A 16111-nucleotide genomic window follows, 5' to 3' on the forward strand; every position below is an offset into this window, starting at 1 on the left:
AAAGGGCTACAACTCATTTCAGTCTACAGTCAAGAGAAGTAGACTCACGTTCACTCCTATCATGTAACTATAGAATATCTACAAACCAGGTATGCTTTGAGGGGAACCATGTGATGGAGAGTTTCCCATTCTCAGACCATTTGAGCTGCTGCAACACTTGAATTTCCCCTCTGGAGATCAATAAAGGATTATGTAATCTTGTCTTACAAGATTACAGTTCTTTTAGGTCCAAACAAAGAAAACAAAGTTTGAGCACTTCAGAAGTCTTTGAAGGGTTTACTACTGGATAGCCTCTGTGAATTTACCTTGATCGCAATCACACTTAACCGTACACCCCAACAGACACCTTTATGATAAAAACTAGCAGAATAAAAACTGATTTTATTTAAATGAAAATGCATGCTGATATAAGCTGCTTCATGATAGAATATCAAGAATATTACTGCCCAATAAGAACAGAGAAAAGTGCTTCTATGTAAATTTGATGCAACTCTTTTAAATGGTGGGTCAAATACATAAAGCACAGAGGGATTTCTAGAGAGTTTCACTTGCACAATAATAAACACAGGGCAGTGAACACACACTTATTGAAATTAAAATGTTACCTAAAACAGAACTGTTAAAATTAAACTTGTGGCCGTATACTACTCAGTGTAAATAGATTTATCCTCTGCAGCAGCATCTAAAACAGAAAAGAGGCAAAGAGGAGGACTCCATAGTGGATGGTAACCAGATTTCATATTTAATATCATTCATATTCAGTTGTCATAAAATACTTCACATATTTTTCAAAGACAACAGCTCAGAAAACAGAAAGGAAACAAGACTTAATTTATTTGAATGAATGCTGTTTCATATTCTGAGGATTACAAATAAAGATCCATTTTAAACTAAATCTAGACTAGTTCCCTCACAAAAATATTTTTAAAGCTTGGATTTTTCAAATGTAAACACCCTATCCACATTTCTACAAAATGTTCAAACAAATGGTACAAAAAGCCCATCGGGTTTGACAAAGTCGAACTTAATTCTGTTTTGAAAGGCATGACTGAGGTTTCCTGGACGAAGTTAATCCTTCTGGGGTCCTATGGTGTGGGTACCTCACTCCCGATGGACCAACACAAACAGACCCAGCATGAAGAGCACAGCATACTGCAGAGAATAAGGATTAAAGAAACAAGATATTTGAAGTAAAGACTGACCTGTTTCATATTCTATCAGATCACATTTGATGCAATGAGGTCTTCCAACTTACTTTAAACTTGGGGTAGTCATTCATGAGGATGGTGACGATTCCAATATATGGCACAAACCTGGAAATTTTCACATGGCTTAGTGTCAGGACGTTTTATTCATGCATTTAGTACAGAACTCTATGCAAATGAAACAATTTCCTTTGCTAAACAAAGCACGTAAAAAAAATTCAGGTAGCATTTCACATTAGGATTACAGTGACATTACAGTAATTATGTAACACTAAACATCCCTGCAGAAATGTGAAACAAGAAAATAACTTCTTTACTTAAGAATAAATCCCCTCAAACTCTTCATATAAACCTTTGTGTGCGAATGAGATTGCCTGTGTGTGTGGAGACATGTTGCAGTGGAGCAGCAAGAGTGGGCAGTAAATAACATCAGAGCACCTGCTTGTTATCACCTTTATATGTGACAGAGACTGATGAGTTGTATGGCAGGGTACCCAGCTCAGTACATGTAAGGTAACCATTCACACAGCGCTAATCCTGACAAGTACCTCTTTAGTACCTGAAAGCACATTAGTTCAAGTGCACAGGTGCAACTTTTAACACAAAGCCTCTAGGTTGAGAAAGGTGTTTAAATGCATCTGTCAGCAGACAAAAAACACAACAAAGCTGGCACTCAGCTTCTTTTTTGTGATCAAATGTTTTTTTTTATTTTCAGAGTGAGGTTTAGATCACATATCAACACAAATTAACAGACACAGACCTTTGTCACACCCATATATGGACGCGCAACTTCCTGAATTTTTTTTTATACATATTAGACACAAAACCCACACCTTAAATTTTGGTTGACATAAAATAAATGAGAGGGTGAGTAGGGAGCACAGCCTTCCATTGGACCCTACTAGTTTGAAACACTGATCTCAGCGGCAAATAAAAGAAAAATGAGGCTGGTGGCAAATTATATTCTTCCCTGAGGTCTTCAAAGGATCTTAGACCATCTTCATTTATTACATGTGAGAGGGAGCGAATACCGCAATTAGACCAAGATGGGAATAACATTGGTCTGCAGTCTAAGCAGAGGAGCTGATTATTGAAAATTGGAGTATGTTTGTGCCATTTTATATCCACTTTCCCCAACTTAACAGCCTGCTGCCATATTTTTATAGCGTGAGATATGGGACCAAATTTCTCCTTGGCTAGCTTGAGAGTAAGACCACTGAATAAAAGTTAATTTACCTTATATAAAGCCACAATGCTGAAGCCATATTAACATCCTGCAAAAACCACTTTTTGAAGGGGGCGGAGCATGAACGATATGTAATATAGTTTGAAACTGGCTAAACCAAATCCCCCTTGAGACTTACTTTGGCATAGGATGCAATTTTTCAGTTTTGGTCGTCCTCTATTCCAAATAAATTTTGAAATTATGCTCTTTATCCTATCCCAGTACTTAGGAGGTGTGGACAGAGGAAGCATACTTATAATAAAATTAATCTTTGGTAAGATATTCACTCACTCAGCTTCTTTTTAAGAGTTATTTTTGGGCTTTTATGCCTGTATTCAATAGGTGGATTTAGTGGTAAAATCAGAGAGAACAGGAATGACATGCATCAAAGTAGCCATAGGTCTTGAACCTGCACCGCCGTCATAGAGAACTTTAACCTCCAAATATAGTGGGTGTGACCTAACCACTAGACCAATCAGCACCCAAAATATCTCGTTTTAACTGGTAACGGCCAGTATCTTTAACCTCCTGAGACCTGAGCTATTGTTTGGGATGCGTTTTTGAGTTTCATCCACTTATTTGGGATCAGAAGCACCTGATAAGTTTAAAAGCTCTGCCTTATCTTTGAAAAGGAATTGGTTCGTACTAAAAATGATGTCTACAAATCTCCTGAAGCTGCCAGCTGAGAGGATGATCAGGAGAGCCACATCCATTTGCTAAGAGGGGCGGAGTCAGGGACAGAGTCAGACAGCTCATTAACATTTAAGGCTACAGACACAGAAACAGCTCATTCTGAGCAGGGCTTATACTGAGTGTTTTTTTAAGCAACAAACTTCCCGGGCATGTTTTGGGGACCTCTGAGACCAATATAAATTTGTCTAAAGGGGTAAAATATGTGAACTTTAAGACATTCTGAAAAAAAACCCAAATATTTCATGTAAATCCCTGAAAAATTGAAGTAAATTCCCCTTTAAATTAAAAAAAAAAAAATCTAATCATGATGCACTGCTGGAGCAGGAACCATGAAATAATTAAATAAAATAGAGAAATAATTAAATAAATAGTGAAATAATTAAATAAATAGTGAAATAATTAAATAGTGAAATAAGTCGATGTGTTTTTACATAGAATGAATTAACATTTTAAATAATTATTCAAACATTTATTTAATTATTTATGTATTTCATAAATTATTTATTTATTACCAATTTTAAATAAATAATGACGCATTTAATTAATTATTTAATAGCACATGCATTTAATTAATCAAATAATTATATATTTATTTATATATTTGTTGATTTATTTCCAATATTAAATAATAAATGACACATTCAATTATTTAATTATTTATATATTTATATATTTCATTTTGCCACTTTCAGTCCTCCATATCACTGACCAAGTAAGTGTGGTAATAAATAATAGCATGGTATTATTAAAAAAAACAAACAAACAAACAAACAAAAAAAAAAACATTGAAGTGAAACAGCGTTGACAGTGACAGGCTTGTCATTGTCTTGTTTCCAGCCTTTGAGAAAAGCTGCTTTCTGCTGACAGCTATGATATGTCTTGTCTGCCCCAGTATTGGGTCATATCCAAAATTGTACGATAGGGTTGTTTGAACATACTTTGCCATTAATACATCTTGAGACTGATGAAAAGGATGCACAGTCTAAATTATGCCTTTCTTCTTCAATATGAATGATCTACTGGAGAAATAGGACTCGAATCCCTTAGGCAGAGCAGTAAAGAAGCACTTTATGCATATGACCTTGTCATTTTCTCTCTGATAGACAAGTAGGGCTATCATGATGGATTTCAGGAGATGTTGCAAGTGTGCTGTTATCATTAAAAAAGCATTGGAAACCAATATTGTTTTATTTATCTTGACACGCTTTCTGCAAGATTTTTCAAGCTTTACTTAAGTGGCAACCTCCTCCACTTCTGACCCAGAGAAACCTCAAACTGACACATTCAGACTCTACCATGGCGCATGATAGCTGCAGTTTTCAGTCCCATTATGTTAGTGATATATTTCTAATTATCTAGATTCTGTCCAAACTGATAACTTACCCCCTCGCTCGTCCAACCACATCCTTTTTCTCCAGCCAGTGTTGGCCCTGCTTGTACAGTCCTCTGTCATCCACTGCATTGTTGTCCCCTTTGGTCAAAAACTTAATGTCTCCATTTTCCCTGCAGACAAAACATCAGCATGACATTAGACCCAAATGTACAGCATGTCCTCTTTTTCTGCTACACCTGTGTCTGGAAGAGGATACATGATAGTTCTGACATATCAAAGAAGACTCCCTGATCATTTTTTGGGAAAAGTGTTTTAGTTCAGTTCAACAATAATAATGGAACTGTCATATCTGATACACAGGCATGGGGCTCTGTGATATCAGAGTACATCTTAATCAGTGACAGCCACTGTAATAAAGACTATATTCCTACTTTTCATGGATCTTTAGTACTCTGTGTACTATGGGGATCTCTCTGCCTTCTATCCTGAAGACGACAATCTCTCCGACTCTGATGGGATCCTCTACCCGATTGGTCAGAAACAGCAGGTCTCCTCTGTGGAAAGCTGGCTCCATACTCCCACTGAAAGGAAGAGCAGGTACACATTTCATTTAATTAGAAACATTAAGATCATTTAAACTGTTTTTTTTTAATAATATGCCATGCCTATTACAACCTTTATTTACAGTCAATATCAACAGATCTAGAGACTTAAAATATTCAAACCATGGAGGACAGATTTCACAATTAGTTAACATATCCAGGACTGTAATGTCTGCAACGTGACAAGTATCGGCAGAACACATCTGTTTAATATAAGACTTGGATAAGACCCAAAAATAAAAAACAACTGCATAAGGAAATCAATTAACAGCCAAAATTACTGATATTGTTTTGCTTTTATTTATTTTTTTTTACCTGAGGCTAAATTTGCATATTTGCATACATTTAAATTGCACCCAGCTGATAAAGGTGGGCATCAAGATATTCTGTCACTACAGTTTACAAACAGACTTTGGGCAAAGTTTTTTTTTTTTTTCCCCAAAAGTGGATGTTTCTGAGATTCATGTTTATCAAAAAAAAATCTAATACTGTGATGAGTAAACTGCTATCTAAACCACCAGTTTGAAGATATGGACACATAAACAGGAAAACAGAGAGGTCAGTAACAGGACAGCTTCTTCTAATCATGTGCTTTGGTATGATGTATTTTTTCTTTTGGGGTTTTCTTCTTGATCTACTACAATGCATCCCAAATCACCAACCGAGTAGGACATTATAGAGTGCTGTGCCGATAACAAAGAAAAAACATGTTCATCAGGACAATCTTCACAATTACACATTTGCACTTGTATAGGAATAAATTAACTTGTTCATTGGCATAAGAGCAATCAGTGAAACTAAAGAGCTGACGTAAGGCTGTAAAGGAGGACTTCCAACTTTTATTTTGCACTCTTTCCTCCTCTATAAAAGACTGTCTTCTTAGCAGGGATGTTCCGATCCCAATCACGTGTATCGGATCGGGCCGATACTAAGCATTTTTAATTGATCGGCGATCGGCAGTTTGATCTGATCAGCCCAGCCGATCATTGACGTCAGTTGCCTTAAATGGAGCATAATTTATGACAGGCCGTAAACGCGCCAGTAACAACAAAGCAGTGGTAGCAAAATTAGCTTTCATGTGTTAAAAATGTCAGCGGTGTGGAAAAACTTCAAACTTGAGAGCGAAAACAGTCCAGTGACCACTTGCAGCATCTGTAACACGACCGTTTCATGAGGTGGTAGCAGCAGAGCTGCATTTAACACTAATACGGGGACTTTACAAGAGCAACAGGCAGCTTCACCGAAGATACACACTCTGGACTTTAAGAGAACAGACAAGTACCCTCGAGAGAGCGACAAGGCAACAAAGATAACAGAAAAAGTGGGCAAGTTCATCACTTTGGACAACCAGCCCATCCCCCTGGGGGAGAATTTGGACCCACGTTATGCCCTGCTGTCTCGACATTACATTACTGACACTGCTTTACTGGAGCTGTACAACAAAGTACGTGATAGCATACCAGACAAAACCTACTTCACTACAGGCATCTGGAGCTCAGATGTTTGTCTCATGTCACTGCTGAGTCCCTGAGAAAAAAGTGAGGGGAGGGGGAGTGATGCAGCAGCTGTAGTTGCACTTTAGAAATTGCACTGAAATTACAAGATTGCCTTGTATTTGGGTTTTATTCCAGTGTTAATGTTTTGGTTTACATCTCAGATTAAGCTGCTACATCTTAAAAAGGATTGTTGTTTTGATCATTGTTTTTTATCCTATTCAAGTTAAACTGTTTATACCACTTTAAAACTGGGTTAGGATGTTTTTAGTTCATTTTTGAGTTCAGTTTTTTGTTGTGACTAATAGAGTCAAGTTAACTTCTAAGCGGAATTGTAACGTTTAAAATTCATTTATTGAATTCATGTTATTGTGACTATTGTTACACCACCTCTAAGTGAATCTGAGGTAATTTGAGTTCACTTTTTTGACTGGTCAGGTCATTCAGCTGACCACTTTAAGTGGATTTTGATTGTCTGATTGAATAGTAAACACTGCACTAAGTGAAGATGTAAATTTATTTTTGACAGATAATTAAAGTGAAACAGAGCTATTACACCATTCTGAGCAGAAATGTGATTTTATGGGTTTTTTTTACAACAATATTGGCTGTACTGAGTTAAACTGAGTAAGTTTGAGATATCTAGCAGTAACAATTGAAACTGTAATCTAGGTAATTCTAAGTATCAGATTGGGACTCGGTATCGGCAGATATTCAATATTGAAAAATCGGATCGGGATCGGAGGCCAAAAATGCTGATCGGGACAACCCTACTTCTTAGTGTGACCAACAATGGCACATTTTGAGTCTGAGTAGTTTTAGAGCTGAACACAGGAGGGGATAGGTAAACTGCTAAATGAGTTTACCTGTTTGGGATGACATTCAAATAATGGATGGATGGATAATCTGTGGCCTTAGTTAGCCACTTGATGTGGCCATTGCAATACACACAGCAATATCTGTGTGTGTTTTTATACCAAATTTGTTTATCAAATTGCAGCTGACGACTGACTTGCTTTGTCTATTGGTGAAATACTCATCCGACATGTAGCTTATCCTTAATTAGGCAATAAGTATTCAAACTGGGCACTAGTCAGTAGTGGTGTTGAAAATAATCTTTCCCACAATAAATCATGAGGCAGACATGGACGATTCTGCGTCAATGCAGAGGCAGCTCATAATGGATGCAGACAGAAGCTCCTTGTGTATTTTTCCTCTGCAGCTGGACCTACTGTAAATACTCGAATAAGACCAGAATTCCTTCAGGCTGCTTTTATTGCATTTCATTGCAATGGTAGTTTATTTTAAATGCTGCAGCTTGTCTTGTCTTTGAAGCAGCAGTAGTTACATGACACTACTCAACCAATCAACTCCTGTGTTATGACTGTGCAGGCATTTCAACCTGGAAATACTCTGAGTGCAGTCTGCTCACAGACATAGACATGAAGTAAGTCAGGGAGGATTAGAAAAGAAGACTGCCATTTAAAAAGAGGAGTAACAAACACTTAGCCTATATTTATGTTATGTTCACTGCCCACACCAACAGTTCAAGATCACGTCTCCTATGTTTCAGTACTGTCTCAATTATTAAATGCAGTAATGCCAAACATTACTATGAGACAAAACACACATCAGTGGAGCTAACCATATGGCAAGGAAAATAAACGAGCCAAGAGCCCAACATGATCAGTTTACCAGAGTCCTTGTAAAATTAAACCCTGCCCAACAATGTGGCAACAATAGCTATGTCTACATAGACCACTTGTAATCAGAATAAATGCCTGATCTGGATAAAAATGCTTCAAAAAAAAACTTTAATCTGAATAAAATTCCCCAATATGGCTCACTCAGGAAACTGTGTCATTCCGATCTAATCCAAAATTTGAACACCCCACCACCACCACCACTACCCCGCCCCGGACAATCTGATGCTGTACAGTGGCGGCGGTTTCTTTACAACAAAGGCATATTTTTAGACGATTTGACCAGTGGGACGATAATATACATGTAAGATCTGTTCACGCAAACCTTTTACTTAATAAGAAGAATATCAATCTGATGATATTTGCTGTTAATATTATTCAATGATCAGTTATACGTGAAAATGGATTTGAAAATAATTTTCTGTTAACATCGGGAGTATTGTTTCATCAGAATACTTGCCTCCAATCAGGAAAAGATGAATTGTGATGCAGCATGATAATGAATTGAAATAAATTGTTAGCCTGGTAATCGTAACTGTATTAAAATCATGAGACCAGTCAAGATGCACAGCTATACTGGTAATTCCTAAATAGCCTGTAATGACATAAAAATATTCCAGAATATTGAAACTTTCAGGTCAGGTTAAGAGGTAAATAAACTCAAATGATTTTGAGGTCACCATCGCACAACCAACGTGAAGTGAAAATCCACTTTACTGTAAGTCTTAACACGTCCACTAAGTCAATGGATTACGGCCAAACGAGAGCTTATATCTCATAACATTAGATTAACTTACCTGAGAACGACGACAATTGGACTCTCACTGCCAGTAACGACCATCAGTCCTTTCCAGATCATCAGCGCAGAGGAAACAATCATACCGAAGTTCAGCACCTGGTAATAGAGCTGAACAACAAAAACAAGTTAAATTTAATTTCTGCTAAAAACCCGTCAAGACACGGAATATTTATTAATCATAAGAGCTAGCCCAGGACCAAATACGTGGTTAACTTTCGTATATTTCCAGCAGATATACTGCTGATAAAATTTATTTCCGGAGGTGATTTATTTGTAAGCATATCATGTAGTGGACTTTGCCATGAGTTTGATGAAAACAGGCTAAAATGGGGAAATAGCTAGCTTAACTGAAGGAAGAATCATTGAAAGCAATGTCTGTTTTCCTCCAATGCTTTAGAATTAAACGGTACAATTTTAAGGATGAATTTACATGAAATAGTCCTGATTATAGGTTGTTAAAAAGTGACAGACAGACTACAACGTAGAAAAGCGGTTAACGGCTAGGTAACGTTAGCTCTGTGGTCTCTGCCGTACAAAGAGGCTGTCGTAACACAGTTAACTCATGTTCCGGTACATACCTGCCGCTTATTCATGCGACGAACATCGTCGAGAAAATCTAGAGATAACATTTTTGCAGATAATACTGTGTAGAAAAAGCACCAGAATCACATTAAAACGTTTAAAGTAACGACCATATGGATGCACGGTCGAGCGGTGAAACTTGCATCCGAATCTTCCGGGTGTGCTCAACCGGAAGTCCCACCCCCGTGCAAACGCTGTGTTGAGGTGTCAGCTCAGGATACGAGAGCGCGCGGAGGGGTTTTCCAAAAGTCCCATAATCGAAAACAAACGTGTTATTGGCCTTTTTTATGATAAATCTATTTGTTGGAGCCGGGATCTTCACAAAATAGATATCTAGCATTAGCAAAATCAATAACAATTACAGAAGGAGCATTTTTTTGTGAATCCTTTCGCTAAAGATACATATTTTTCCTATCTTAGCCCTAGTAAACGAAAAATCTTCCCTAATATTAATCATTTAACTATATGACTCCAGATTGACTCCAATACGTACAATAAGTACCAATACTTTTATTAAGACCGTTTGCCTATTCATTTAGCTGTTACATAGTAAAACTCAGTCACCAAAAAGAACAAAAAATCTTGGTTTAGCCTACTCCTGGGAGGCTTTCAAACAGCTAATTTACAAATTCATTAATTAAAAATGGACATCATTTGATTTCCTGACTGAATTCTGTTTGACATTGGTATTTTTTAGCACACTCTAAATTGTGTTTTTGTCCTATATTTGAAATTATATTTTACTATCACAATATTTGCTTGTATATGGATGGATAAAGTTTATTTATTCATTTATTTGTTGTTATTCTTTAGGGTGATCCCTTGTTGTCCCATGCTTTTGCAGGGGACAAGCACGAGGGGTTGACCCATATATAATTTTCAGGGCTGACACCAAAAGCAATTATTAGTAATTCATGACACTGATAATTTACAGATGAAACTGATTTGACCATCAATTGCATAGTCATTGGGATTTTTTACCATAAAATGATCAAGTGTTCAGCATACTTTTTAATAAACTTGTCTGACACCTACCCCATGGCAGCAGATGTAAGTATTAAAAACAAGTGTATACGATTAATCATTGCCATTTCTGGTGGTCCTGTTTGCTTATGAGTCATTAAGGAAATACCAAAGTCAGTTTCTGTCAATTTCATAAGTTGCAAAAAGCTCCAGTGAGGAGCTTTAAGATGACTGAATTTGTATTTTTTTTATTTATTCATGGCAGAACTGGGTTGCAAATCAGGGATCCTCTGTAGGGTTACAGTAGTAATCATTGCTCTTCGTGGCTACTTCATAGAATATTATCTTTTAGATATTTTATGATCTTCTTTTTAATAAATGGTTTTAGTCATTTTTATAGAAAGATACAATTTTACTACATTATGAAATTATTTTGTGCTGCTTCACCAATCCACCTGGTATTGCACTTTATATATTTATATCTTTCTGTTGTTGTGCAATGATTGCTTACTATACATGAATGCAAGCAACGCACCAGCCTGCTTTGTATACTACAACTGCTGTATGTATTTGTGACTACTTGTTTTATCTGTATGCATGTGTGGGGCATATACATGCCATTGTTCCTTTAAAGTAACATTTTCTCGTTGTCTTGGTCTGCTCAAGGTCTATTAGATTGTTTTATCTGTTTTTTTTTATATCTGCTATTACTACTATAAGCTACTTTTTCTAAAAACGTGTGGTACTTAACCTGTGTCTGCAACACGTGTGGAAAATGACTCCTTGCACTTAAATTAGCACTTTACAACATGTACTTTATATCATGCGCTTTATTCAACATATACAGTATATAGTTGACTTGAATATTGTTTTTGCATGTTTGCCTACTGTAAGTATTGTTGTCCTGTGTCTTTGATGTGTTACCTACCATGGACTAGATGTAAATTAGCAGTTTTCCTGACCCCTGCATGTTAACATTTGTTTTTTGCTTATGTTCATTAATGTGCTCTGTCCCTTTTAAATAAATTGATTAATCAAATTAATACCAATGCTTTGCATAAGTTCCCTGCATATTTTTTATACAAATACATATAATTTTATCTGATGTCCAAAGAACAAAGATCTGTATTATCAACTTTTACATTTAAAACTAACAATCATCAACAATTTAAATACACAAACTTTCATATATCCATTTTTGGGTTGTGATAGTAGATACCCAGATGTACTTATGGAGCTGCAGCTGTGTAATTCCCACAGGCTGCAGAATTCCGTTATTTATTAACGTTTATGCAGCTCTTTGATAATCCTGACCTTGAATTTGCTCATGGGTTTAATGTTTGAAGGAATAAAATGTTATTTGACCCTGGCAGTATGGATTTTTTTGTTTGTTTGCTGAATTACATAAAAACCAACGTCAATGACTGGAAGACAACACATCACAATACTGTTGCTGTTTCTTAAGCATCTTGGCACATTTAACTCTGTTCTATTAAAAGTATGTTTTCCTTTCATATCAGCAGTCAATTGTCTTCTTGTGGGCTCTCTCTCCTGTTCTGTTGGAAGGTAAAAGTACAGTAATTACTCTCCTCTTAACAATAAAGATTTCTCTTACAGCCACCAAGCTCAGCTTCTGTTACTGACAAACATAATGGGGTCATTCACTAAAAGTTTTAAATGTTGGCCATTATAAATCTAATGGCCTAAATCTAGATCCGAGGGATACCCCAGACATCTTGTTGTTGACAGTATAAAGCCCATATATCTCAGATGGTGCAGCTCTTCTCATCATCGAAGATGAATGAGCAGATTGTTGTTCTTCGTAGCAGCACATAGGCTGTTAAATGTTGCATATTCATTTTGTATTCTCACTTCCTTCTCTTTTGGTTAAAGAAAGGACAACACAGAGCTGCATCATGAGCACATCATGCACATTCAAAAATAGACACCAGTTTTATTCAGACTTAGCCTTTAAGGTTCACCCTGAGTGGAAATAATGTGAGATATGCATCAGAATGTCATTATTTCATAGTCAGCAAAAGCTTGCTGTGATACGCTAGATTAACTCAGCGCTGACACTCGACTCTGCGCTAGCATGGAGACCAGTGGCAGCTCACGACTTTTGGTGGACTGGAGATAAAACTTTGTTCAAATGCCATCTAGTCTGTGGCATTTAGGGATGTGTGATCCTTTTCATATAATCTACCAGAATGGTCACAACTACCCAAGCCCCACAATGGTAATTGAGGTCAGTCAGGTGCAACAATGAGCGGTCAGAATCTGTTTTGTGAGGGAGGGCCTCAGATGCATCATGTTTCTGGTTTTTTGTCAGAAAAATTAGACCTTCCTACACTCTTTGTTTCCAGTGTGCATCTGATTTTGTACAAATACACCTGACTGAATATAATGATATTACACATAAGCTCTGTCCTGGAATAACCTTGAATATGAAGTGGACACCTTTTTTTTTTTTTTTTGCTTTAATTTTTCAGTTATTAAAAGAAACACTTCAATTGAAATGCAAATAGGATTAGCTATGTGTGAGTGGGGTATGTTTTCACATGTTGAAGTATAATGAGTCTGACTGTGGGAGTGAATGTGTCTAATGTGCTAAAAACACAGCTCCGAGTGTGCAATCTTCACATTAATTTAACATTATGCCTCTTAAAAAATGACATTGTAACATTAGTCTAAATGTACACACAAAATTCGACTGATGGGGCTAACTATTCCTTCATTTTCTGTGCCTTATCATGGATATTAATGCTGAGATTACTGTGAGTTATCCACTCCTGCTGTGATACTGAATCAGAGCCGCTCCGTGCTGCAGGAGGAGCTGTGCCTATGCATCTTTTCTTTGTGATTTAAGCTCTCTTCGCTTTGATATTAAGGACAGCGTCATTATTCCTCTCTGACAAATGTGATTTTTCACATGGATAAAGGCACTGACTGTATGAAGTAGCCTTTCAAGTGTCGAGTTAAACAAAACTCTTAATGGTTTAAGTTCATATCCAAAATGAAACTGATTTTTAGCTGCATTTTAATATCACTTTACATGCTTAGCTAGTAGGCTACTTTTGATTTTGTAGTATCATCATTTTTGACATGAAAAATCAGGGCATATTTTGGTTGAAGAAGTTCAAATTTGCACAAAAAGTGGTATTTAGCACTGATTGACCAAACATGCTGTGCATTGAGCAGAATTAGCCTCATTCCCATTGAAAATAAGCATTCCCTGCATAAACAGTTTGGTCAAGAAAAAGCTACATCTTAAGTGAGATGTGGGGACCTGTGTCATTGCCATCAATGGTGCAGTTTTTTAACTAACAGCAGGTGGCAGGAGCGTCTTTTGTCTGTTTTATTATAGGCCCAACCTTCACCATGTTGTCATGACACTTCAGTCAAACTACATCTTTACTGCTTTTAGAGCCATTATCTTGTTAGCCTGCCTTAAATCCTCTCCAAATGTGTGCCTGCTTCTCCTTGAGAGGACAGTGACTAGAGTTATGTTTAGCAGCATGTGGACATAAAGCACAAATGAATAAAACAATGGGCCTCATTCAGTTTTTTATATTTCGTCATTAGGGCACACTGGTCATTAAGGTAATTAAAGTTTTACTTTATGAGTATCAAATAAACAAACCTTACAGATCAAAGAAATCTGATTATATGACAGATTTTTGTGCAGGCTCTGCTACCAACACTGTTCATTTGTTGTACTATAAATGTGGTCCATGCTTATTCTCACTTAAGTTTGTCATCTTTTCTTTGTGTTAACAACAACCCACCCTCTCAGGCTACTTGACAGCATCAGAAGTGACACTAAGGGAATTTCTCTTGTTAAGCATTCATTTAGCTTTGACTCTTCACACTTGTGCGTGATGCCCCCACTTACATAAACGATGACTCACTAATGACCGGGAATCACAAATAATTATGTTGATGAAGTTAGCCTTTTCGCCTTTAGACACACACTAGTTGCATGCAACAGTTCAGTCTGCAATAGGGATTCTGAATTGTTCCTGAGTGGTACAGCTGCAGTTAGCATGCAATGAAATGTGTGTTTTTAATTTTACACCAGTCATCATCAATGTCCTTTCTATTGTTAGTCATGACATAACATATGATTATTGTACACGCCATGACAGTATGCATGTGTATTATTTGTAGGATAGCATTTTTACTTTATTGATAGTTCTACAGTTTAATTTTAGAGATAGCTGTGGATTCCAGTGGTTACAACTTACTAAAGGCTTTAAAAATATGGACAAGACATCTCTGTCTACTTTTGATGTGCAAAATTGAGGCCAAACTACCCTGGCAATTGGTGCTGAAAATATGGGGCTAATATGGGGCTCAGCATCCTATGTGTGTTTCTGGGTTTGCAATCATGTGATCTTGAATGTCCACTGGGGGTCAGGAAGTGGGGAGAGATGTTAGGAATGAATAGGAACGGGGAAAAGTTAGTACTTAACAGCTCTAAATGGACCTGAACCCTATAGTTACCATCAGAACATTTCTACATACATTGAACATAATTTCAACACTTTACAAAACAGTGATTTTTGCTAGTTTAATAGATTTACTTGCCATGGAGGTGATCAATATCACAAATTAGTTAGTCCTGCAGTCCATCCAGATGTAGGGAAACAAGAGTCTTGTACTGAGCTGAGCCCTTTAAAAAATCCACATTGTCATAAGCATGCTTTAAATGAAAATGGAGATGTACTATCAACTTAATAATAATCGTGGGGTAAGAGACTGTGTGACGATGAGCTGTTCAGTAATGAGCATGTGCTACAGATGGCTCTTTTATTTTAGATTTGGTAGCTAGCTCCTGTTTAAGTGCCAATTTCCTTTCCTCCATGTCGTGTCATTATCTAATCCACATTTAAAAAGCCAAACTGGTAGAGCCGTGTGGGAGCCAAACAACCAGCTCTACTGATCTGAGCAAAATGATCTGGATCTCTAAAAAGAGATGGATTACCGTTGCAATGAGTAAGACTGGATGGACATCAGCTGAGGAAGCACAGGTTAGTCAGAGTTTAATGAGCTCAACTATGGCAAAACTGTGCTGAGCCTAACTGTTTTACAGTGTGGTCCATTCATCGGAACATTGCCGCGCTCACAAAGTCACTCACTGACCAAACAACATCAGAAAGCATGAGATGTCTGAATCTGTCAACAACTATGGTGGGGGGAAAATGGTGTGTGCTGCTAATGATAAGACAGCATTCACTAATACATGCATTCACATCATTTATCCATGTCTAAAGGAAAAATATTCATGACACAGCTATTCAAAACTGACTGTAATGACCTTTCATAGGGAGGCTGATGTCAACCATTGTAACCAAGCAAAAATAAATATGAGAGCAATGCTCTGAAAATAAGGTTATGGGCACTCCTGGTGCAAAATCCGTCAGTTGTGGACATAGGCTGATACTGTACCGGTAACATGATTTGGATCCAAGACAAGTGCATCTTCCTTGATTGTTTCTATCATAACAGAA

At 37.0% G+C, this 16111-nt stretch overlaps 1 protein-coding gene across 1 annotated transcript; it reads right to left on the bottom strand.

Annotated features, from left to right (window-relative positions):
* Positions 1-719: 719 nt before the first annotated feature.
* On the bottom strand, positions 720-9803 carry sec11a (SEC11 homolog A, signal peptidase complex subunit). The gene is made up of 6 exons (XM_041796851.1): positions 9632-9803; positions 9052-9161; positions 4888-5037; positions 4507-4626; positions 1256-1313; positions 720-1152 (listed from the first exon to the last, which is right to left on the bottom strand). Exons 1-6 carry the CDS (start codon positions 9680-9682, stop codon positions 1102-1104), a joined length of 540 nt encoding a protein of 179 aa, XP_041652785.1. The 5' UTR covers positions 9683-9803; the 3' UTR covers positions 720-1101.
* Between the last annotated feature and the right edge of the window lie 6308 nt (positions 9804-16111).

This window comes from Cheilinus undulatus, linkage group 1, assembly GCF_018320785.1.
Source record: "Cheilinus undulatus linkage group 1, ASM1832078v1, whole genome shotgun sequence".
In the NCBI taxonomy this organism is placed as follows: Eukaryota; Metazoa; Chordata; class Actinopteri; order Labriformes; family Labridae; genus Cheilinus; species Cheilinus undulatus.